General features: G+C 42.3%; 1 protein-coding gene across 1 annotated transcript in view; it reads right to left on the bottom strand.

Moving 5' to 3' along the window:
* FHL2 (four and a half LIM domains 2) overlaps positions 1-25,523 on the bottom strand; it is a 37,143-nt gene extending 11,620 nt beyond the window's left edge. The window contains exons 1-2 of the mRNA XM_006872435.1: positions 25,350-25,523; positions 4,423-4,597 (exon numbers count right to left, since the gene is read on the bottom strand). Of these exons, the coding sequence (XP_006872497.1) occupies positions 4,423-4,597; positions 25,350-25,505 (331 nt within the window). The 5' untranslated portion in view covers positions 25,506-25,523. The remainder of the gene's footprint in view (positions 1-4,422; positions 4,598-25,349) is intronic.
* Positions 25,524-26,777: the final 1,254 nt, after the last annotated feature.

Here is a 26,777-nt window from a genome sequence, read left to right as displayed (position 1 = left end):
ATGGTTCCCCCCACCCAACCCCACTATACAGGCTAGGTATGAGTGGACCTACTCTGTGGCACACCCCCACCACTACATCTGCAGAAGAGACTCTGGGTAGGCCAAACAGTTAACACATTTGGCTGCTAACCAAAAGGTTGGCAGTTCCAGTCTACTGACTGGTTGGAAGACCAGCTTGGCGATCTATTTCCCAAAATGGCAGCCACTGAAAACCTTAAGGATCACAGTTTTAGTCATATGAAGTCACTGTGAGTCGGATTTGACTTCACAGCAATGATTTTTACTGGGTGCAGTTGAGTGAATGCTGACCCATAGTAAGCTGTGGGACAGAGTAGAATTGCCCCATAGGGCATTTGCAGCTGTATCTTCCTAAGGAGTCCTGATGTAGCACTGTGGGATAAGGACTGGATTGCTCACCACAAGGCAGGCGGTTCAAACCCACCAGGTGCTTCTTGGAAACCCTATGCAGGGTTACTATGAGTCGGAACAACAAGAAGAGAAGTAAAGGGCACAGGAGACCCTTTAAAGAATGGGCAAGTTTCCCCCTGTACTGCCTCCTGTGTAGAGGAGTGAGAGATGTGAAAAGGATTTACATCCAAGGGAGCAATCAAGCGTTTTCACATTTCTTTACGTTGTTCTCAGGCGAGGAAGTTTCAGTCCTATTGTCTGCGGGCTTGGAAAATAATCTGGATAAACACTTAGTTCAACAAGTAGCAAGTGTGCTTTGTGCCATGGTCCCCTCCAGCAAGTGAGGAGCAACACTGGCCAGGGCTCAGCTTCCTGGAGCTTTCACTTGGTGAAGAAATCAGGGAGTTATGACTACAGAGAAGATACCACAGGATGAAGGAATAAAAGCAACGTGGGGCCTGCATTAGACTTTGGTGGTCAAGGGTTCTTGTTGAATTATATAACGTCAAGTTGGTTCTGACTCATAGTGACCCTATGGGTTTAGGGTTTCCGAGGAGCGGGTGGTAGGTTTGAACCACCAACCTTGTGGTCCTGTGTTTATCCTACAGTGCCACACCAGGAGTCTACCTTCTCTCAGCATCTATAAAATGGGGATAAAAACCATCCAGCACACGGAGATAGTGTGAAGATTTCATCAGATTATGTTGAGCATATTTGCTCAGTAGATGTGCTATGTTTTCTTTCTATACATTTTCTGCTGAACTGGAAATCTAGATTTTGTTCTCCAGATTCCTTTATTTCCCAATTAGAAGAAATATAAAACCAGTTCACTCAAATCTTCAGTTTCATTTACCTTTTTGGTTCAGATTTTTTTCTGTCTCCACTGAACAACATGTGAAATGGAAGGTCAAGTCAGGTGAAAAATGCAAAGATGTGGGTAACATGCCTGTTTCTTGTATCATGGTTATGCTAAGGGTCAAATCTTGAACAAGCCCTAGACTAAGATTCCAAACCATTAAACACAACAACAACAACAACAACAACAACAAAACACCACTGTCAGAATATGTTCTTTGATTTAAGGTCTCTTTTTCCTATCTTGTCAGAAATGAAAGGCAGTCTCAGTCAGGGATCATGGAAACACTTCAGACCAATGAAAACTCAGAACCGAAAAGCAGAAAGCTAGAACTTAAACACTTGCAGATTGCTACTTCTCCACTGAAAGCTGGAGTCCTGGTGTGGCGCTGTGGGTTAATGCGCTGGACTGCAAGGTCAGTTTGAACCACAAGATCAGCGGTTCAAACCCACCAGCCGCTCCTCAGAAATTCTATATGGGGCTGGTGTGGGTCTGAAGGCACTTAACAACAACAACAACAAATGAGAGCTGGGAAGGCAAACAAGGGTGGCCAAAACTAGAACAGACATTCCAGTGGGAAAAACAGAGCTGTTAATGGCCTGCTAATGTGTGGCCCTGTAGGATCTGCACTAGACTGCTAACTACAAGGTCAGCTGTTCAGATCCATCAGCTGCTCCTCAGAAATCCTACAGGATGGCACTTAACAACAACAAAAATAATGACCGAAGATGCAAACAACATGTCCAAAAGATGTTGCAAAATTAGAGGAACAAATGGCTGAATCACTAAAGGAAACTTGCTTTGGCTGGTGGTAAAGTTCAGAAAGAAACTTAGTATTGGAATAATGTGATTGTTTATTGATTTGTTTGAATTAATAGTAACTCAGATTTGGGTGAGTGGAGGTAAGTTTAAAGACAGATGCAATTCTCAAACTGAAACCAAGGCCCCAACAGTTGTAATTATTTCAGGTTATATCGCTGCTCAGGAGAAAAGCAAGGACAATGGGAGCTTCTGACTCTGAATCCAGTGCACATGTACTATACAAGGTGTTTCACTGGAGATACTCCAAACCCTATTGTTTTGTATTCCTATGATTCAGGTTGTGAATGACCAACACAGCAAAGGTTTATGCTAAATGTCCTTTATTTCACCTTTAGAAATAATTAACATTACTGGAGTTCCAGGAGTCCTGTTGTTGTGCTGTGGGTTAATGCGTCAGACTGCAAAGTCATTTGAACTGCAAGGTCAGCGGTTCAAGCTCACCAGCTGCTCCTTGGAAACCCTATACAGGGTCAATATGGGTCGGAACCAACTTGACAGCACTTGACAACAACAACAATAACAACTGGAATCCTGGTGTGGCTCTGTAGAATAAGCACTGGACCACAAGGTTGGTTTGAACTGCAAGGTTGGCAGTTCAAACTCACTAGTCGCTCCTCAGAAACCCTATACAGGGTTGCTATGAGTTGGAACCGATCCAATGGAACTTGACAACAACAACAACGCTAGAGTGGAAGGACTCCTGGTGTGGTGCTGTACAATCAGCACTGGACTGTGAATCACAAGGTTGGCAGTTCAAACCCACCAGATGCTCCTCATAAACTCTATACAGGGTCACTATGAGTCAGAGCTGACACAAGGTCTCATAACAACAATAACGTGGCGTGCAAAGGAAGTCCCAGTCTCCCGTACTCTTGATTCAACTCCTTGATGGTGTTTGCCTCCATTTATCAATGTAGTGAGTTACATTTTAAAATTTAATATAGCTGATATCTCTTTTAAGTACTTCAACTAACACCAAACTTCAAGTTCTTAAGGTGTTATTAAGTCTAATAAATGAAACGTGTAAGTATGAGGAATCATAAGGTATTCTTAAATGGTGAAATAATTTATATATCGATAAAATTTCAATTTAAATCACAAGTCCAAATAATGAGTCAATTGCTCATTTTAAATCAGATTCCTAAGGTTAATATCCACTTACTCTAACAAGATCAAAAGTTCTTTAAGCAGAATAAACAGTATACCAATTCGGCTCAGATCATTTAACACAATATTATTAGTATGGGTTTGATTCTCTGAATACAGCTGCACTTCATTCTAAACCTCTGTAGGGCTAAAGGATGCTTACCTACTAAAGATACTGTTTTGAGGATACTATTCCAAGTACTTTGAGGGTTGACCATTGGCTGTATTATGTTTCTTAAGTGAGAGGCAACTAGCCTGGTTCCCTGGAATTTTGCCTGTCCCCCTCTGAGTCTGATTTTATGAGCACTCAGTTAATGCCCAGGAAATGGAAGACCCCAAAGCCCACATGCTTTTGAGTGACCAGTTTGCTAAACTTTTCAGTTGGACTGAAGTGATCTATTTCCAGCTTCATTCTATTCTGCCTTCTGGGCAGGTTCACAACTCTTAAAGATATTCCAGTGGGGATCCTCTTTGGCTTCGTGTAACTCCCTGGTAAATGGGCCAGATAGAGTAAGTCCAAAATGGGCAGGTTGTTATTGTTCATTTAGATGAGTTGTTTCCAACTCATGGCAACCCCATGTGTGCAGGGTAGAACTGCTCCAAAGGGTTTTAAGAAGCAGACCACCAAGATGCCTGTCTTCTAAGGCACCTCTGGGTGGGTTCAGACTGTTAAGCTTTCAGTTAGTAGTTAAGCATTATGTTAGAAATGTCAGAGAACTGCTTCTGTAAGGATGGTTTATTTTTACATGCTGTCTCCTCTGCCCAGCTTCTGACACATACATAGGCAGGCACAACGATTACTTGCAGAAACAGTGGAATGAGTACAAACCCAGTAAGTAGAAGGGAAGAAAAGAAAACTTATAGCTGGTGGGAAGCTGGAAGCTGGAGAGGGAGAGGGTGTTACAAGGAATGCACAACATTTACTTCCCACAATGATTCAGTTCCATCATCTCCCTCTCTCCCTCTCTCTCACACACACACTGCCTAAAGTCTCAGCGCCTCACAATGATCACACCTGTGGTTTCTTAAAGCGTTCTTAAAAACGTCTCTGTAATTCCAGGGACTGAACTGTGTATCTAGAACAAAGTCAGTGCAAACAGTGGGTCAAGGTGATTTTCACAGCAAGGCGAAAAGCTAGTCCTGGCTTAGTACCAGGTGGGAGCAGGGACGAAGAGGGAGTATGTTCTAACCTGGCATGATGGTCTTCTTGCATTCATGGCACTTGGACGAGTACTCGTTGGAGTAGCATTCCGTACAGAGCAGCTGATCCTCCTTGGCAGCAAATGGCTTGTCCACCAGCGAATTCTTGCACTGGGAGCAGTGGAAACAGGTCTCATGCCAGTGCCGGTCCTTGTAAGACAGGTCCTGCAGAACCCAAACCACAAGAGTGAGGACTGTGTGTGGACGCCAGCGTTCAGTGCAGCATTATTCACAATAGCCCAAAGTGGAAACGGAAATGTGCATCACCACGTGAATGGAGAAACCAAATGTGCTACATACATACAGTGGAATACTACTCAGCCATAAATAGAAATGAAGTCCAGATGCATGCCACCATGTGGATAACCCTAGAAAACACGCTGAGTGAGCTAAGCCAATTAACAGAATTAACTCACATGAATTAACAGAAGAGCAAATGTATAAAAACCAAAGTTGATTAGTGGTTTCGAAACAGAAGAGGAAAAGGGTGAGTTTCTGCTTATGTTGTTAAGTGCTGTTCTCGAGGCATAGCAACCCTGTCTAGGGTTTCCAAGGAGCAGCTGATGAGCTTTAAACCACCAACCTTATGTTTCAAGCCAACTTTGTGGTCCAGGGATTATCCTGCAGCGCCACACCAGACTCCTTCTACTTATGGTAATGGGACATTTGGTAATGATTTCAGGTGTGGGTTACACAACATGATTAATGTAGTCTTTATCACTGAATAAACACAATAAAATACTGAAGTGGTAAATGTGTTGTATATATTTTTACAATAACAAAAAGGCTTAAACAACAACAACAAATGTAGTATTTATCAGCATTTGAGACTTTCAACTTCTCTATAATGAAGAGTAGAGCTTATGACACAAAACTGCAAGGCAAACAATGAAAACAAGGTGTATGAGGCTCGTGGTTAAGTGCTCGGTTGTTAACCGAAAGCCTGGCAGTTCGAAGATGTGGCAGTCTGCACAGTAAGAATTTACAGCCTTCGAAACACCATGGGTCAGTTCCTACCTTTGTCCTATAGGTTCCCGAAGAGTCGGAATCAACTCAACAGCCATGTTGGGTTATTTTGAAGCTTGTAGGTCAGGTGTTCCTGAATCATGATCCAACTACTGAATGAATACGGTTAAGTTGTTTTCTTTCGGCTGTATCTTAGAGTAGCAGGGGAAGCAGATGTGTGTGTGTGTGTGTGTGTGTGTGTGATGCTTTTAAGAGATATTAATTTCCCTTAGATACTGCCTACAGGAAAAGAGAAATCGAGAACATGGGAATAATTCAGTGCTTCTCATTCCACACACAAGAGAAAGATGGCAGGAATTTTGGGGCTGGTAAGGGAGCTAAGCAGCATTAACATGACAGCAGTTTGTATTCATTGGCATGACAAAGTGCCCAGGGTGTGAGGAAAATGCAGAGGAGGAGCTCTGAGAACAGGGATAATTCAATTTGGGGTGTGTGTGTGTGTGTGTGTGTGCAGGGGGTACTGGATGGAACAGGAAAGATGGCTCATTTTATTAGGTGAGTGTCAAAGAACAGTGGATGGGAGTGAGGCAGAAGGGGTAAAAACCTACCCACCACCATCGAGCCAATTCTGACCCTATAGGATAGAGTAGACTGTCCCATAAGGCTTCTAAGGGTGTAAGTTTCTTTAAGGACTGCCACCTCTGTCTTCTGCAGTGACTGCTGGGTTAGAATCGCTGATCTTTCAGCTAGTAGCAAAACACTTAACCTGCGAGACCACTGGGGTTCCTTGAAGAAGGGGTTATTATTGTTAAGTGCCACTGAGTCCGTTCTGACTCATAGCGACCCTGTATAGAGTTTCCAAGGAGCGGCTGGTGAGTTTGAACCACTGACCTTACAGTCCAGTGCTTTATCCCACAGTGCCACACCAGGACTACAGAAGAAGGGGCATTGCTATTGTTTTAAGTACCCTTGAGTCGGATCCGACTCACAGTGCAGTTTCGGAGGAGCAGCTGGTGGGTTTGAACAGTGCTGAGGTATTTTACCTGCTGCTTTAAGATACAGCCTAAAGTAAACAACTTAACTGTATTTATTCATTCAGTAGTTAGATCATGATTTAGTCCCGGTGTGGCGCTGTGGGTTAATGCATCAAAAAGTCATTTGAACTGCAAGGTCGGTGGTTCAAGCTCACTAGCTGCTCCTTAGAAATCCTATACAGGGTCGCTATGGGTCGGAATCAACTCGACGGCACTTAACAGTTTGAGCTTGTGGCTTGCAGTCCAGTACACCAGGAGTCTAAGGGCTAGGAGAGGGGATTTGGGGCAGCGAAAGTGCATGAGCAACAATAAAATGTGAGAAAGGGGGGCCGTGGAGGAGCCTGTGTCAGGCTGCGGGTGTAACAAATTGCCAGAGGAGATGGGTGAGTTTAAGGAGATGGGACCAGGAAGGGATTTTATGTCTGCACAGGGTTTGAAGGTGTCCTGGTGTGGCTGTGCAGAACAAGCACTCCACCATAAGTTCAGTTTGAACTGCAAAGTTGGCAGTTCAAACTCACCAGCTGCTCGTAGGAAACCTGATACAGCGTTGCTATGAATCAGGATCGACTTGACAGCATTTAACAACAACAAACAACAACGAGGTTTGAAACATACCTTGAACGCAGAAGAGTGAAATGAGTGTGTGAAAAGAATAAGGAAGTGAGAGTAGGGGAAGGCAAGAGCAGAGGTCTGGAGTGCACTAAGAAGGCTGCTACAGAGAAGGGCAAATGCAGACCCAAATGAAGTGGATCGGATTGGTGAGATCTGTAAATAGGGAACAGATGTAAGTGGTAGTTACAAAACAGAACACACACTTTTTTAGTGAAGGAGAGAAATCCACCCAGGACTGAAAACTGTCTCTCACTCTATGTTACTGTCATGAATTGAATTGTGTCCTCCAAAATATGTGTCAACTTGGCTACTCCATGATTCTCAATAGTGGGGAGTTGTCACACCTTGTCTTAAGTTACACCATTGCTTTATCTTACACTAGATAAAAGAGAATAGCAAGTAGAGAGAAGGGGCCACTGAAAAAGAGCCATGAATTAAAGTGTGTTGTTTGGACCGAGGGCTTCTGTGTTCAGAACCTTCTAGACCCAGAAGAAGATTGATGCCAAGCTACATAAAGAGCTTCAGATGGTGACAGGAGACAAGGACCATCCCCCAGAGCCAACAGAGAGGAAAGTCTTTCCCACAGAACCAACACCTTGAATTTGTACTTCTAGCCTCCTAATCTGTGAAAGAACACATTTGTCTGATAAAGCCATCTACTTGGGGTCTTTGATAGAGCAGCACTAGAGAGCTAAGACAGCTACTCTTGGTCTTATCTGAGGGGTAATGAGAATTTTTTGTATTTGCCTTTTTCAAATGGCTTTGGAAAGTGCTAATACACAACTGAAAAATAGCAACCAATTTATGTATCCAGTTTTATCTTTCAAAGGATATTTTTCTATTGCTCTTTTTTTTGAGTATTTCTGATTTTGACACAAAGCCATCATCCATTAATGAGGCAGGAATAGAATTTTAGGCCATCGCATGACCTCCTGGCCATTGTTCAGGTGTAAGTATCCTGAGCATTGTGTGATAGGGGTGTTCATGTAGACTGCCATCAGGAATAGCCTCAAGATATTGCTGTTACTGAAACCCAAGTAGAAGCTGTTATCCTAGGTACAGGAAATAAGAACAAATATCTTAGATGTGGTTTTTGTTGTTAAGGTGCCATTAAGTAGGTTCCGACTCATAGTGACCCTGTATAGGGTTTCAACCACCAATCTTGTGGTCAGTAGTCCAATGCATATCCTACAGTGCGACATCAGGACTCTTGGACATGACTAGAATGTACAAAAACTTGAACCAAAACTAGAACAAACAGTTCTCTTTCCTTGAAATACCCATGTGATCTTATTTTTCCAGAATCTTGAACCAAACCTAAGTCTTTTGATTTGGTAATCTTTTTTCAGATTTTGTTTTCATCCCAGGAATTTTTAAAAACCATAAATGTTGAAACATTTTGAAAAGTACTGAGTAACTGTGAGGCATAGTCACAGTTATAATTGAACTGTGAAATGAAGGCGTGGGTTTAGTGCTCGTCCCTCAAAGGCATTCTTGTTCAAAGCTCCCTTTAATATAAATGGATTGGTTCTCATATGGCTAATTCTTACCTGAATCCCAGGAGCCCTTGGGTCCACCAACCTAGACAAGATCAGATTACTGAAAGATAGTTTATCAAATGTTGGGTCTCTAGCCCTCATTGTGACCCCCAAACGCAAGGGTGTGTATACCGGATACAAGAGTAATTTGTCTCTGGCATTTCTACCTAAAAGCATTTTCAGAAATTTGAAAAAAGTCACCTTGAGCTTTATTGGTTTTTTGATAAATGTAATAAAGTATGTTCAACTGCTTTATTTTGGGTTAATGTCTATATATGCAGACTCATAAACTGCAAACCCTCAAATCTGCAAGTGTATGTCATTATTCAGGATTAGGTATGGCCTAGGCTCTTTCTATGCCAACATTCCATCTTCGTAAAGAAATCACTGGAAGTAGGAACACAAACAGAAACCTGTACACCCATGTTCAATGCTCATTTTGCCACAGGAGGCAAAATGTGAAACAACCTAAATGTCCATCAATAGATGACTGGGAACAACAAAACAGGGTACATACGCCTGCTGTGGCACTGGACTGCTAAATACAAGGTCGGTGGTTCAAACCCTATAATGCTATGAGTTGGAACCGGAGTTTTGGTGTCATGCTGTAGCACTGGACTGCTAATCACACGGTCAGGGTTTCAAACCCATCGGACAATCCTTGGAAACAAGGTCACTATGAGTCGGAACTGACACGACAGTACTTAGCAACACAAAGGAGCATGACTCCGCCATAATGAGAAATGAAGACCTGACACGTACCACAACGCAGATGAACTTGGCAAACGTTATGCTGAGAGAAATAATCACTCACAAAAGGGCAAATACTGTATGATCTGTCACTTACATGAAATAAGCAGATATATAGAAATCAAAGGGGGAGAATAGGAAATCAGGAGCTTTTGCTTAGGGGGCACTGAGTTTATGTTAATGATGGCGGAATAATTTGGAAATAGACATTGAGGATGGTTGTACAACTTGAAGAATATAATCAATGCCACTGTATTACACATGAAGAAACTGCTGAATTGGCGAATGTTTTGCTATGTATATTTTCATCAAACACACACAATAACATTCCTTTTCTCTTTCTGGGATAGCAGGGGCGGTAAGTATTACTATGTTGCATTACAGGTCCTGTGCAAAGTTGAAGGGCCAATATTATTACTGAATTGCCTACTGCCTTACAGCTGGCTGATAGCTGTTTCTGCTCATGTTCTGACTCAGAAGCTCTTCCACCAAACAATACCAGCACAGTTTCTGGTAGAGCTGTTCTTACTAGTGCTTAAATAAAAAACAGTGCGGCCTTGACGAAATCTATGTGTATCTATGTGACTTGACAAAATCCAGAAGCAATCAAACTCACCACTGTACCGTATTCTATACTCAAATTAACGTACCTTAGCATTGCCTTTGTTGAAACTTTATTGAATATAGTTATTGAATAAAGTTTAAACAAATATCACCCTGCAAAACATGGCAATCAGGCTAATTTAAGATCTGGAGATTTTGATCTTTCTATCACTGTTATGCTGTGGAAGAGAGATGAGGAAAAGGGTTGCTATGAGTGGAAACTGATTCAATAGCACGCTGCCATTACCACCACCATCACTGTTCTGTGAGAGAAAGGCCGAGAGAAAGGGGAGGCTTTCATAGTGTCGGAAATCCTAGATAGGGTTCCTGTGAGTCAGAACCAACCACATCACGGTTTTAGTACTGATTATAGAAAAAGTACATAAACATTTACTAGAAGGGTTTATGGTAACACTAACAGTTGATGTTCAGCTGTTGGCCATCAAGGTCAGAGATTTGAACCCACTTAGAAAAGACTTGGCAATTTCCTTCTTTAAAACCTGTTGTTCTTGTTCAGTGCTGCCAAGTCAGTTTTGACGCATAGCGACCCTGTACAGGGTTTCTGAGGGGCAGTTGGTGGGTTTGAACTGCCGACCTGGTAGTTCACAGTCCAGTGCTGATTCAATAGCACCACACCAGGAGTCCTCCTTAAAGATGCCAGTCAGGAAAACCCTAAGAAGCAGCTCTACTGTATAACACAGAGGGTCTTCTAAGTCACAATCCAACAACCAAACAAATATCAACAGTAAAAACTACTTTTATTAATCCATAGCAGATGGAAGATAAGTTTTTTGCCCCAGGAACTCAGCCTTGAGAGACCAAACCACCTCAGAAAGGGCTGCTCTTGTGGAAAAGCTGCAGAAAGTTTTCCATGTTCCGTGAATCACCACGTGGATGGGATGAGAAACCCAGAAACAGCGGAGGGTGTAGGAGTTAGAAATGTCAGAGACCTGTTTCTCTAACGAGTACTTATTTTTACATGCTGGTTCCTCTGCCCAGGAAGTCAGCCTCACAGAGAAAGAGGTATAAGTTATAAGAGAAAAGAGAAGAAAAAGAAATACAGTCCAAGGGAATGTGCCTCTTGGGACTAACCTTCAAAATAAAATAAAATAAAATAAAATAAAGGCAGGAGGAGGCTCCAAGGAACATATGAGAAGATGAGAAATCCACCACCAGGGTTTCGCCACAACCTCCTGTCCTACTTGGTCCCCCAGACAAAAGCAAGAGTAGCAGAACGTACTCTCATGATTGGACAAGCAAGGAAAAACTATCTTTAAGGGTGACACAGAATGTAGTCTCTCTAGATGGGAATACTATTTGCATGTAAAGTCTCTGAGTGGGGCCAATAATTCATTCACTCCGCTGTTAACTGCAAAGTTAGAGTCCACCCCGAGGTACCTGAGAATAAAGAGCTGGTGATATACTTCCAAAAACGCAGCCTCTGAAAAGCCCGGGAGAGCACAGTTCTGACAAACACGGTCACCATGGCAACTAGTACTGGAATCCACAGGCTGCTACTAGACCCAAATAGCAAAACTTGGAGGCAATCACCACCCTTTTGACCTTGTCACTCTTCCTCTTTAGAGATTTCCTTCACCCAAAGTATCAGCTACATTCTCTCAGACGACCTGCCACCCTTTTGACCTTGTCACTCTTCCTCTTTAGAGATTTTCTTCGCCCAAAGTATTAGCTACATTCTCTCAGACAACCTGCTAGTACATCCAAGTCGGATGCTCCAAGTGACTTGCTCGTTCTGATATAAAACAGAAGCTGTAAATGCTGCTCATCACACCCCCTCTAGTCAGGAGAGCATAATCAGGGCATGGAGAAATCAGGGCATCCTAAGAAACCTAAGGAGCTCTGATAGCATAGTGGTTATGAGTTGGGCTGCCAACCTCAAGGTCAGCAGTTTGAAACTACCAGCTGTTCCACCGGAGAAAGATGAGGCGTTCTGCTCCCGTAAAGATTTACAGCCTCGGAAACCCTGTGCAGGGTCACTATGAGTCGGAACTGACTTCAGGGTGCTTACCAACAACAATAAGAAGAAACCTGAGACAGTCCCTCCCACAAGATGCCTTTTTGATCAACTGAAGAGTTGAGTTCATCTCAACATTTCTGAGACCTTTTTTGAGTGTGAATTGAGTGATGGCTTACAGAACAGATCATCAGTTTTAAATTCAACTAATGATACACTTTAATTCATTACAATGATTGCAACCCCCTCCTCATACCAACAGTTAACAGTATTTATCGCTATTCACATTATAACTCTTGCGTTCCTCCCTGTGTCTTCCATTACCTTCATCTTTCCTGTGATCTTAACTCACTTGCACGATTTCTCTTTCACTCTTCTCTCTCAGTCTTTCTCCATCCTTTCCTTTCCCTTTTGTATGCACGCAGACACCACACCCATGTGTTTCTGCACTGAAATGCAGTCATTCTTAGATTGTTTTTCATGGAGGTTTGATTAATTCTTAAAACAGTGATAGGAAATATTTCCCTTAAGATAAACCATGCCCTGTGACCATGTTCTATGGTATTAAATAAATAGGAATACTTATCAGACAAGCTTATACTTCCTTTACTGTGTTCATCAGAAGAAAGGTTATCTGGCTCACTACTCTGAGTTCTGGTGTGGCTCTGTAGGATAAGCACTGGACTGGTAACTGCAAGGTCAGTAGTGCAAAACCACCAGCTGTTCTTGGAAACCCCATACAGGGTCACTATGAGTTAGAACCTAGTCTATGGTATACAACAATAACAACTCTGTTCTAGCTACAAAAAGCAGTGAACTTCCTAGGCCAATAACACCAGTGGTTGCTGGCAGTAGTCACACACACAGACATCTGCCATGTCACTTTTAGCCTAGTGCCCTGATGGATCCCAGGAACATGACTTAAATGCCAGACATATTTCATTTAATTCGTGGTTACACTCAAGGGTTCTAAACCATGAGTGCCTAGATTCAAATCATGATGACTCTTGTTATGTTCCAGCTAGATAACCTTGGACACATTGCTTAACCTCGCCGGGGCTCAGCTTTCTTATCTGTAAAATAGGAATACTAGCTCTGGTAGTGTAGTGGTTACAAATGGGGCTGCTAACCTCAAGTTCAGCAGTTCAAAACTACCAGCTGTTCTGTGGGAGAAAGATGAGACTTTCTGCTCCTGTAAAGGTTTACAGCCTCAGAAACCCTGCACAGGGTCGTTATGAGTCGGAACCAACTCCATGGCACACTATCACCACTACCTATTTACTATTGGTTGTGAATACTGAATGAATTCATTAACGAATGAATATATAAGAAACATTTATATGAAAAAAAAGAAACATTTATAATCATCCCTGATTTACAATGTAATTGCTCTATTACTATTTGTATCAACCATTATTCACATCATAGCTAATGATAAGAATAGTTACTTTAAAGAGTCATTTGCTGAAATTACACTTACTCATGAAGAAAGTAATACCAGTTAGAATGTATCACTTCCAATTTCCAATGCTAACAGCTGTGCTACACTACATTTGTTTTGTATTGTTGTTGTTAAGTGTCGTTGAGTTCGTTCTGACTCAGCAACCCTGTATAGTATTTCTGAGGATTGGCTGGTAGATTTGGACCACCAACTTTGGGGTTAGCAGTCCAGAGCTTATCAAACAGTGCCATACCAGGACTTCTTGTTTTATATTGTTAAGTGCCTTCAAATCGGTTCTGACTCACAGTGACCCTGTATAGGGTTTCCAAGGAGTGGCTGGTGAGTTTGAACCGCTGACTTTGTGGTGCTTTCTCCCACTTCCTCAAAGATCTTTTAAATTCAAAGTTCTATTTAAATTCCAGCTGACTATGTTGAACCATGCAACAGCCCGATAAGGCTTTATTCTTATTTTATAGATGAGCAAATCTAACATATTAAGTACCCTTGAGTTGGTTTCTGACTCATACACAGTGACTGAGGAGAGACTGGTGGGTCTAAAAATACCTTGCGGTTTGCTCTCCATTGCCTATTCTAGAATGCCACACCAGGACTCTGCAAACTTCCTATTGTTTGTTCTTCAGCCTTCAACACAACCAACAGATCCAACAGAACCAAACTGCTCATATTCTTAACATGGCAAATCAGCATCTTAACAAGCTGGTCTCAACACACTGCCCTAGCCTCATCTTCTACCACGGTCCCCCTCCCTACCTCTGCCTTCTGCTCTACCTCCTTTGTTTCTGGCTATTCTAGAACTCCCTCCCACCCTCCTCTTCCACAAGCAAGAACCAACTCAGCTGTAAAATAAAACAAACAAAACAGCTGCTGCAGAGTCAGTTTCAACTCATGGCGACCTCATGTGTGTCAGAGTGCTCCATGGGGTTTCAATGGCTGATTTTCTGGGAGGTAGATTGTCAGGCCTTTTTCCCGAGGTGCCTGGGGTAGACAGTTGAGTGTGTTAACCACTTGCACCATATCCAGGGAGGCCTAGAAGTCACGTGCCACCCAGTTAAGTACGTATGTCAGAAATCTCTTTCAAAGTCATATGTGAAGAAACTATTTGCCCAGCCCATATCTGAATAATGATGCTATTCTCCTTCTTTGACTACAAGTTTGTGCTCTTTAGAAGTCTGAGTTAAGTTAACAAATTCATGTGAGCAGCTTCTTCCTGGAATCACTTCTTAAGAAAAGTACAGAATAAGTAAGAAGTGAGAAAAGATTTTATGGCAAGATGATGGTAAGTAAACACTGCCAGCTTTGCTTCCTTCAAGCAAACATGATATGCTCCTCTGAGTTTCAGTGTGGGGCAGGATTTTAGCGGCATGATTCCCTGAAGTTTATTGGAAAATGCCCGAAAAAGGCCAAGCAGCTAGATTATAACTGATGAGGGTCGTGTGCTGGTGTCTGCACTTCATACGTGCTCTGAACGTTTTCTGCAGAAGATCTGCTGCCAAATGACTTTCTTGAGCTCTACAATTCACAGTTCTTAGTAGATTTTTAGCTCTGGTTGTTAATACTGGACTAGTCTTGTCTAGCTTATTATCCTTTTGTGACTCACTGGGTCTCCCGTGCTAATAGCAAGAGTGACACAAAGGTGGGGGCGGGGGGCTCCAAGGTCACAGAAATATAGATGAAATGACAGATTTTCAAGAACTTTAAAATATTTTCTAAAAATATCCTGGTTTTAAAGTCTTTTAAGGAGAGAGAGTAGGAAAGAAAGAAAAAATCTTTTACACATCCAGAATAAAAATACCAACACTAATCTTGTGCTCCCAGAAATGTCATAAAATGCAGTAAAATGTTGATAAACATGCAAGATTAAGCCCAAACACTTCCTTTCAGATTTTATGTTTTTCCATTTCAGAAATCTTCCTAATAAGGGTAGTGCTAGTTGCTTAGGCTCCAAATGTGTTCCTTGTTGAGACTATCTGACTGAGGAGACAGTTGAGCTATGAGACCAAGGAAGTGGCCTGAAGGGACCCCTCAACTAACTGAAGGTGGACCCTGGGCAGCAAGGTCACCTCCGACTGAAGATGTCACCTCAGCCTGACAGCTGACCTCCCAAACCAACAACACCTCAAATCTATACAGTTTTACTCAATAAATGGCTTTTCAATGTCATGTCCGCTCAGCATTTTAAGAAATCATCCTATATTTGAAACTGTGAGGTTATCATGTTCCCGATGGCGTATTCTCTCAAATCCTTAAATAATAATAATAAAAACAAAAACATCCAGAAGAATGGACAATGATGGAAACCACAGCCCCTACATTGTTACAAGTAATCCACGTATGCTGACTTATTTAACCCTCTCCTCAATCCTATGAGATTGGAAGTTCCATTTTACAGATTTGGAAACAACTTGCTCATGATCACATGGACCATTAGAGGCAGACACATATTTAAACCCAGGCAGTCTGCCTCCAGACTCCTCACACACTTTGTTGCTGCTGAACATTTTGCATCTTTGCTGACAGGCCTAGCAAGCATCTCTTTGTCATGGGCTGACAGATTCTTTTACATGTACTCACTCATCTGACCATCTTTGCTCCCAATTCTGAGGAACCAGTTTACTAAATTCCCTTACAAGACACTGTCTTAATGAAGGTACACATTTTCAGTACTGTTACAAACTCCGTGGACAAATTCTCACTGGAAAATCTAAAGAGGCGCTTCACGCATTAAGAATTTTTAAATTACCCCCAACAAATGAGGAAGCGATAGGTTAACAAACTGGATTGTGAGCTTGTGACAAACCAGTGTATCCTCATCCAGGAGGACCTGAGGGAGACAGCATATGTCCTGCCTGAGGGTATGAAGAACAAACAGGTTTTTCCAATCCAGCCTTTGTTGTGTGCCGTGAAGTCAGTTCTGACTCACAGCAACCCTGGATAGGGTTTCTGAGACTGTAAATCTTTATAGGAGCAGAGAATCTCATCTTTCTCCCACGGAGCTGCTGGTGGACCCAAACTGCTGACCTTTCGGTTAGCAGACCAATGTGTAATCCACTACGCCATTAAGGTTCCTGAATCTGACCTCATGCTTCTTATTGCCTTTGTATTTTTAATTGTTGGTAATGACAATGCAATGCAAAAAGATTAACCAAAATGAACCTGAACCAATTTTATGATGACCCTACGTGCGTTAGAGTAGAATTGTGCTCCGTTGGGTAATCAATGGCTGATTTTTCAGAAGTAGATCAGCAGGACTTTCTGCTCTGGGGGACTCAAACCTCTAACCTTTTGGTAGTAGCTCAGTGTGTTGTTGTTGTTAGGTGCTATCGAGTCGGTACCAACTCACAGCGACCTTATGCACAGCAGAACGAAACGCTGCCCAATCCTGGGCCAACCTCACTATTGTCACGCTTGAATCCATCCATGCTGCCACTTGGCCAATCCATCTCGTTGGGGGTCTTCCTCTTTTTCTCTGACCTTCCACCTTATCAAACATGATATCCTTGTCCAGCGATTGGTCCTTACTGACAATATGTCTGAAGTATGAGAGATGAAGTTTGTCCATCTTGGCCTCCAAGGAGCACTCTGGCTGCACTTCTTCCAAAACGGATCTATTGGTTCTTTTGGCAGCCCATGGCACTTTCAATATTCTCCTCCAACACCATAACTCAAAAGCATCAATTCTTCTATGGTCTTCCTTATTCACTGTCCAGCTTTCACATGCATATAAGGTTATTGAAAATACCATGGCTTGGGTCAGGTGCACCTTAGTCCTCAAGCTGACATCTTTGCTCTTCAACACTTAAAAAAGGTTGTGTAGCAGATTTGCCTAATGCAATACATCGTTTGATTTCTTGACTGCTGCTTCTGTGAATGTTGATAGTTGATCCAAGAAGAATGAAATCCTTGACAACGTCAATCTTTTCTCAGCTGATAAGAATGTTGTTTATTGGTCCAGTGGTGAGGATTTTTGTTTTCTTTACATTGAGATGTAATCCATATCGAAGGCTGTGCTCTTTGATCTTCTTCAGCTCAGTGTGTTAGCCAGGTGTTAATACCCACAAACTGCAAAAACAGTACCAGGGGCATTGAAACATAACCTAGATGCATGAAACATCAGTCTCCTGTTTCAAAGTCCCTGATTGCTCTCTGTCTAAAAATCTCTTAACATTTTTGATCTGTCCTTTAATAACTTTATAAACATTACCTGAGAAATTTTATGGTTTGTTTGGTGGATCTGTACCAATTTGATCAGCAATTCAATGTTTCCCAATCAGGAAGCCAGAAAGACTGATGTAGAAACAAATTAAGCATCATTTCTGTAACATAGCCATTGCCATCTGAGAAAGCACCAGGATAAAGGCAGACCTTTTATTGAAGGCCAGTTGACAGAAGTCAGGCAGATGCCCCTTACTCCAAGGACTGACCACTAAAATAATCCATAGCTGACCTGAGTGACCGAGTCCCTGACACGAGTTAAAACTGGGCAGGTGGGATAGTATGCCAGTTAGGAACACCTGCTTTGGAAATACCACCTCTGGATTCAAATTCTACCTTGACTACTTCCTAACCCTATAAAGCTCAGACAAGATCCTCAGAGACTCTAAGCTGTAGTGGTTTCTTCCATAACGTGAATGATAAAGTTCCTCTATCAGGTTTTATGAAGAATTCAGATCATGCAATGAAAGAGTTACACAGTGCCAGAAACAAAGTAATTGCACAATGTTGTTGGGAAGTGCCACTGAGTCAGTTCTGACTCATAGCGACTCTGTATAGGGTTTCTGAAGAGTAGCTGATGAGCTTTAACTGTCAATTTTGTGGTTCAAATTGACCTTGCAGTCTAGCATACTAACCCATAGCGCCATACCTGCGAACTCCAGTTGCATGATGTTATTGTTGTTATGTGCTGTGGAGTCAGTTCTGAGTCATAGCGACTCTGTACAGGGTTTCCCAGGCTGTAAATCTTTATGGGAGCAGAAAGCCTCATCTTTCTCCTGTGGAACAGCTGGTAGTTTTGAACTGCCGACCTTGAGGTTAGCAGCCTGATTCATAACCACTATGCTACCAGATTAGGACTATTCTTAGAAGCGAACTCTTGAAGGCTAACTTTTAGATCTACAAATGGCTTTTCTTCTATCACTATTCTTTCTCTTCATATTTGTTTCTAGTGCATAGCCTGTCTGACTGCCTGGCATTGCTCACACAGCCACAGGAAATTCAAAGATGTGTCCCTCTGCAATGAGATGAATCTCTTTTATATGGCCGTTTGCACCAAGGCCTTGTAACTTCAGCCTAATGAATGGGACTGGGCAAATGAGGTGCTTATAGCCCACCAAAGGACTAGACATCTTGTTAATAAAGCAAATAAGGTACATGGCATCCTTGTGAGGGTTTGTTGTTGTTGTTAAGTGTCATCAAGTTGGTTCCAACGCATAGCGACCCTGTACAGGGTTTCCAAGGAGTGGCTGGTGAGTGTGAACTGCAGACCTTGCAGTTCAAAGTGACTTTGTGGTTCAGTGCATTAACCCACGGCGCCACACCAGGATCATGCAAAAGTATGGAACCCTAGGGAGGGGATTGGTCAGTTTTGTCATACTGCTAGACTTAAAATGAATTGGAAAGGAGGGACCAGACTGCCACCAAGAAAGATTAGTCAGAAGTGGAGCACCTCCAGACCCAGAGTTCCTGCACTAAGAATCTCCTAGACTCAGGAGATAGAGAAAGCGAGTGCTATAATACCAGAGAGGCCAGTAGCAGTGGCAGGGAAATGGGAGCAACAGAACCAGAAAACCAAAAGACTGGTGTTAGATGGCATGGTAGGCTTCCCAGCCCACAGAGGAAGATGGCTGCAGTGGGCAGGCTGGTCCATGGAGAGAATGAGTTGAGGCTTGCAGCTGGAGTGGATGCCTCTAGGCATTTGTTGGTAGAGCTCAAGGAGCTTTGTAACACTTTCCAGAGAGGGTGGAGGTGAAGCTGAGAGGCAGAGGGAGAGAGAGATTGAGAGAGAGAGAGAGAGAGAGAGCTGCCTATGGGAATAGCAGAATTGTCCTGATTACTTCCTGGTGTGGCACTGTAGGATAAGCATAAGTCTACTTACCTCAAAGTTGGTGGTTCAAACTCACCAGCTGGCTCCTTGGAAACCCTATATAGGGTTATGAATCAGGACTGACTCAATGGCACTTAACAACAGGGTGACTCCTAGTGACCTGCTGCACAACAGAGCGAAACCCCACCTGGTCCTGCTCCATCCTCTGAAGATGTCAGCCCATCTTGTTGGAGATCTTCTTCTTTTTTTGCTGACTTTACCAAGCATGATATCCTTCCAGAGACTCGTCCCTCCTGACAATATGTCCAAGGTACCTGAGACAAAGTCCTACCACTCTTGCTTTCCAGGAGTATTCTGGTTGTACTTCTTCCAAAACAGATTTGTTTGTTCTTCTGGAAGCCCATGATACTTTCTAATATTCTTGGCCAGCACCACGATTCAAATGCATTGATTCTTTTCCTGTCTTCCTTATTCATTGTCCAGCATTCACATACATGTGAGCAAACCATAAAACCAAACCCAAAGCCACAGAGTTGATTCCGGCTCACAGTGACCCTAGATAGGGTTTCTGAGACTCTAAATTTTTATGGGAGCAGACAGCTGTCAGGCACACCTTAGTCCTTAAAGTGACATCTTTGCTCTAACACTCTTAAGAGGTGTTTTGCAAATGATTTGCCCAATGTAATACGTCATTTGATTTCTTAACATATGCTTATATGAGCATCAGGCTACTTCCCTAATAAAGCCCATGACCATGAGATGTCTGTGGGTAATCTGTGCCTGTTGCTGCACATTCTTGAACCCAGTAGAGAAGGAGACAGTGCTGTAGGAGGGATGACTGGTGTCAGAATAGGTGGAAAGGTTGGTGCGAGGAAGGAGGCATGTCTGGCCAATACCTGCGTAAGCCGTGGGCTGTTGCTGCTGATGGTGTCACTCTTCCCTGCAGGAGTTAGAGGAAGACAGATGCTCCCTGATACCAATTTTTACATACCCTCTCCCCCAAAACACAGTTGCCACTGAGTCAATTCCATGGGTGCAGAGTAGAGTGGCTCCATAGAGTTTTCAAGGCTTTTGGAAGTAGATCACCAGGCCTTTCTTCTGAGATGCCTCAGGCCTGGGAGAGGGGGAGAGGCATAAACCTTCTGGAAATTAACCATTTTTACCACCCATGGGCCCTTCCTGTGGCCCCACCCACCCAATGTTGTCCAGTTGAGTGCAACTTATATAGGACAGACTAGAATTGCTCCATACAATTTCTGAGTCAACAAATCTTTATGGAAACATATTGCCCCATCATTTTCTCTCAGAGAGGTTGGTGGGCTCAAATTGCCCACCTTGCAATGAGTGGCCCACCCATTGGGCCACAGGGCTCCTACATGCAGCCCCGAGTTTGTTCGCACCACTGATGTGTTAAAGGTATCTCTGGAGTTAGCAGCCAACCTATCTTCACTTTCTTGAGTTTCTGAAGTTCATAGTTTAGGTCGACTCATCCAACAAAACATCTGTGATCAATCTAAAGTATTTTAGTAGTATCAACAGATATCCAAGAAACGTTTTAAGAACAGTATAATGTCAGAGAATCATAAAATTTTATTTGTATTACCTGTTTTCAACTATTTCACTGGTCCTAAAATGTCATAGTCACTCCATATTCTCAGAATAACTTAACAGAAATACAGGGTCTCACTGAGTGACTTCATAGAAACAATATGTAAGCTAGCTATGGGTCTGAAGTCTTGTCTGTCTCACTTAAAAGCCAGTTGATAACCTCAAAATTAGCCCCATTCCCACAGGCTTGTCAATATTTAAAAATTGAACACATACAACATATCCTTCAGGAAGAAAGTTAAAGTAGGCCCACGGTGAGTGTGCTATTTTAATAAAGGAGAATGGCAGCCAGATTGGTCAGCTCAGCTGAAATACCAACTGCTCTGCTTGCCAGAGCTTCTCGCTTCACTTCCTGAAATAACAGGAACATTTTCTTCTATTATTGCTTTCTCTCCAAAGTCAACCACATAATTATTCTTCAAAGTTAAAAAAAAAAAACCTACCCCAAATATTCAAAACACCCAGACAGTAAAGTCTAACTTCAACTCAGCAACTCTTTTTGTTATAAAGTGTAGAAAATCACATGGCGTGTAACCCCACAAATCATAAACCATTTATATGGGTTGAAAAGTTCAGCATGAATAATTCCTGACTTTGCAGCAGTCTTGTTGATTTTGGCCTTTTTGGGAGGATTCTTGTTTATTTGCTCATCAAGTTTCTGCCGAAGAATGGCTTGTTTAAAGAGTCTTTTCTACTAAATCATTTTGGGGAAATCAGTGATTTTAGTTTTGTTTTTCACTTCATGCACTAGTCAAGAATGACGGGCACCAAATATCCAAAGCCTCTTCTGTAAAGTTGCTCAACAACTGCCACCAAGTCACTGCAGAGTCAGGATGATCCCATACGCTTCAAAACAAAACTGTCCTCTCTAGTGTTTTTAATGGCTAAAAATTTGGCAAGTATATAGCTTGAGTCTCCTTCCTAGACTCCATGAATGGATTCAACTACTACCTTTCAGCTGAGCATTTACTCATTTGTGGCACCCAGGGATTTCCTTCCCAAGTAAAACTTTTATAAAACAAAATAATTGTTTTCCTGTGTCCAGAAATTGTTAAAGACTTCATTTTGCTTGGATCCAAGAATCAGCACTCATGGAAGCAGCAGTCAAGAAATCAAACAACGTATTGCAGTAAGCAAATCTGCTGCACAAAACTTCTTTAATATACTCAAGAGCAAAGATGTCACTTTGAGGACTAAGGCGCCTGACCCAAGCCATGGTATTTTCAATAACCTCATATGCATGCGAAAGTTGGACAATGAATAAAGAAGACTGTAGAAGAATTATGGTGTTAAGGGAAGAATATTGACAGTATCATGGACTGCTAGAAGAATAAACAAATCTGAGTTGGAAGAAGTACAGTCAGAATGCTACTTAAAATTCAGGATGAAAACACTTCCTCTCTCATTCTTTGGACATGCTGTCAAGAGGGACCCTGGAGAAGGACATCATGTTTGGTAAAGTAGAGGGTCATGAAAAAGAGGAAGACAGCAAACACAGTGTAAGCAATAATGGGCTCAAAATATAGTAACAATTGGAACAAGCTGCAGGACAGGGCTTGTTTTGTTCTGCATAGGGTTGCTATGAGTCGGAACTGACTCTATAGCACCGAACAACAGCAGCAACACAACATTAGTTTTTTTTTTTTTAAACTACTGAACACCAATAAATCAGATTTTTCAAATGAATTTTCCATATTGAAAACTAACAAGGTTTACAGAAAGAGATGGGTGAAAAGAAGGAAAGGAAATATTCAAAAGAAAAGTGCAAGTTTGGCATTTATAACAATATCAGCTGCTATTTTGAGTGCTAAGGGCTCTGTAGCTACACATCATAATTTTAATGAAGTAGACACCATTTTATTATCTTCATTTTATAAATGCAGACACAGGCACAAAGAGGTCAAATAACTGGCCCAAGTTCACACAGCAGCTGGATTTGACCCAGGCAGTTTGGTGTCTAAGCGCATATGCTTAGCCTATTAAACAAATGGAAAAGATACTAGGAATGTTCATTAGGAACAATGAGATATATATTAGGCAAAATTGGAGACAGAAAGATCATTCAAGTTTTAGACAAGCAAGATCAGCTATTTTTTACTTCATGTAGCTAAACTTCTGAACCGTCTTCAAGTTGACATATACCATGGTTGAGTTTCATTTCTTTTACACTTGGCAGGCCACTCCTTGTTCTGAAGCCGAAAGATACACAGCTATAGCTTGGTTTCAAGTAGTCCGTGTGGCACATTCTGTATCTCTACTCAGGGCAAAGACCTTTTCTGCATGAGATAGAAATCAGCCTTCTCCATTGTCACTAAATACCTAGCAACCAAAATGGACAGAGGAGCTGATTAAGTGTTGCCTTTCCTGGGAACCACATGATAGAAAGGGGCTCTGGTAGTGTGTAGTGGGTTATGAGTTGGGCTGCTAATTGCAAGGTCAGCAGTTCAAATCTATCAGCTGCTCCACAGGAAAAAGATGAGGCTTTCTGCTACTGTAAAGATTTACAGCTTCAGACTTGCAGAATGGGCCCTTTGGTTGTTTAAATGATTATATATTCCTGTGTGTTTTTGTGTACATACCTCCCAAAAAACCAAAACAACCCAGAGGGACTAGAAGCAATGCATAGTGGAGATTGTAAGCATTGCAATGAAAGGATGGTATAACATCGATGTTCTCCCATGTAAATTATCACTCAATTCGCATCACAATAAAAACTTAAAAAAAAAAAAAAAAAGATTTACAGCCTCAGAAGCCCTACATAAGGTGGCTATGAATTGGAACCGACTCGATGGCACACAACCACCACCACCACCATGTGATACAAGAAATGTAAGAAATTGAATTAGATGTTGGGATTATCCTATTGCAGGCAAAGACTAACTCATTCAGTCTAGGATCATGTGCTTATAACCACTGAGGGAAGTAACAGAAATCTCTAAAGAGTATGAAGCTAGAACAACAGAAAAGAGTTGCTGAAATGCCAAGTTGACTGGGAATCCTCTAAGCTAGGCATCGTTGTTACTGTTGTTAAGTGCCATGGAGTCGGTTCCAACTCATAGTGACCCTGTGTAGTGTTTCCAAGGAGTTGCTAGTGAGTTTGAACCACTAGCAAACCAACCTGTGTTCGACTGTTTATCCTATGGAGCCACACCAGGACTCTTAAGCATCCTTGTTGTTGTTGTAGTTAAGTGCCATTAAGTCAGTTCCAAGTCAGAGAGAGCCTGTATAGGGTTTCTGAACCACCGAGCCTGCATTATCCCACAGAGCCAAACCAGGACTCCTAGGCATCCTTAGAGATTTCAACATGTCCCCATTTTATAGCTTATTCTGTGGTTCTACAGGATGACAACAATTTGAAGTATTTGTCAAACATGTTTTAGGTACTATTTGGCCGGTATAATTATCATAGATCTTAGTCAACACGAAGGGCACTAGGGGCACCCTTCGGTCATCCAGGCTTGACTAACAAGGTGCTGAAAGTATAAGCCAGACTCACACCATCACCCACACGTCAGTCAGCACGATGACCAGTGGCCTCTGTGGAACCACATTGTGGCCAGCTAAGAGCTGTTCCTTTCTTATGCTGGTGCCTTTCCCCCATTAAAACAAACAAACGAATCAGTAAACATCTAGTCTGCACCCATCCACTAAAAGAGCCCATAGTATATTCCAATGAATTCAGTGCATTTATGTGCCCATTTTCAAGTACCAACTTCTAATCACTTATACAGAGTCATTCAGCAAATGTTTACCACGCAGTATAGCATAGTGGTTATGAGTCGGGCTGCTAATCTCATCGTCAGCAGTTCGAAACTACCAGCAGTTCCGCAGGAGAAAGATGAGGCTTTCTGCTCCCATAAAGATTGACAGCCTCAGAAACCCTACACAAGGTGGCTATGAGTCGGATTCGACTCAACGGCACATAACCACCACCACCAACCTCATACATGTTAGTCACCACAAAGCAAACAGACAGGACTAAGAGAGCCTGGACCTTCAGTGCTAAGAGGTGGAAGATGCCAAAACCTAGAATACAAAAAATGTGTGTGGGAAACTAAATGCAAACTTCTTGAAAAGGCACTATCCAAATGTTACAGGAATTATGAGTGGGAAAAGAGGAATCGAGGGGAAAGGCTTCTGAAAGGGTCCCCGCCTGTCTGAAAGAAAGTCAGCATTTCAGTAGGTGTGAACAGAATCAGGACATAAGCTCAAGCCATGTAAAGAAGCACTTGGGGAGGACAGAGGGGTCCAGTAGAGTTACCCGAATGACGAGCTACCCTGTTCAGTTCAACCAGATGTGGACCCCCAGAGCAGACCCAGGCAAGGTACCTTGCAATCACAGCCGATGGGCTTCTTGCATTCCTCGCAGTTGTTGGCATAGAGGGTCTCAAAGCACTCCACGCAGTGAGGGCTCTCCTCCTTCAAAATATACTTCTTGCCAAAGAGAGATTCATTACAATGGTGGCAGTCAAAGCGCTCCGTCATTTTGACACCTGGCTTTTCAACAGCCTATCAAAAAGAAGAGAAACCACAGACCCCAATGAGTACATTGTGAATGCCATGCATACAAAAGCATTAACCGTTCAGCCATCTGTTAGTGTTGTTGTTTTTTTAGCCAAGGGATAACTTCTCTGGCAGAATAATTTAAACTCACTCAGTCGTCATTTTCAGTGATACAGGTCTTTTAGTAGCTGGGGCAGTTTTGTGTTTCAGTGTGTTCTATCTACTTCTTTAAAGTCCCTATTATCACTGACTGTATCAAATAAAGTGTCTAAGTTTGGGATACAAGTAGGAGTTTCACATCTGAGCTGCTATCCTGTTGGGCTTTGTGTGAGCTTTAATAGTGTGACTGAGCCTTAAATCTTGCCATTTTCCAGGTCCCCGAAATAGAAAGGCTGGGACGACAAACAATGTGTCCGTTTCTGTAGAAAGATTTTCCATGAGCTTCCCTTTGTGATTAATAAAACTGAAGACCAAGAAACCACATCAACAAAAGGACAGGCCACCCGAGTTGGTAAATCTGAGATTAGATGCCAAGTATACTACCTTTGACCTTGAGATTGCATTGACCTTGATCAGATAATCTGTCCCTGAGCTAGAGTAACGGCCCAAAGTCCCTCAGGGCAGGTCATTTTGCCCAGATTATAAAATCATTCTTCAGCTGTTTGGGTATCAAGGGGAAGGCTTGCTTCCCAAGAATGTGAATTATCACACAGTCAGAAATGAAGTGACTTCCACCAATGGCATCTCCAGGCAACACCTAGCACTTGTCAAAGAGGAACAAGAATGTGTTTCTGAGCCACGGCAGGAACACAGCCCTGCTGCATTTTTCCAGGATGAGTATAGAGTGTACGTGATAGAAAGGCACAGGGTGGGGGAAGGAGAGGAGGAAGAGGGTTCTTTCTACTATCTCATTCTCATATGACCGTTTCTATACAAAAATTTAAAATGCCCCCCTGTGGGAATACTTGATGTAGAAAAATGCCTCCAGGGCCTTAAAAACAGTTTATTTTTGTAAGTGGTAATATTAAATTTACTGAAAGTGAAAACTTTGATAGGGTGTGAAGTCTGCAAATTGATTTGCTATGTAGCTGAGCAGTGTTTCACAAATGTTCATTAAATTTTGCTCCCTTTTCAGGCATTTAAGAATACTTATGGTTGGTGGTTCAAACCCACCTAGTGGCTCCTAGGAAGAAAGGCTTGGCTGTATGCTTCTGTAAAGTTTCTGTAGCAGAACCCATACAGAGCAATCCTACT

This window comes from Chrysochloris asiatica, unplaced genomic scaffold (genome assembly GCF_000296735.1).
Source record: "Chrysochloris asiatica unplaced genomic scaffold, ChrAsi1.0 scaffold00197, whole genome shotgun sequence".
In the NCBI taxonomy this organism is placed as follows: Eukaryota; Metazoa; Chordata; class Mammalia; order Afrosoricida; family Chrysochloridae; genus Chrysochloris; species Chrysochloris asiatica.
The sequence above is the reverse complement of the archived record's forward strand: the minus strand, read 5'-3'. Positions and strand labels throughout refer to the sequence as shown.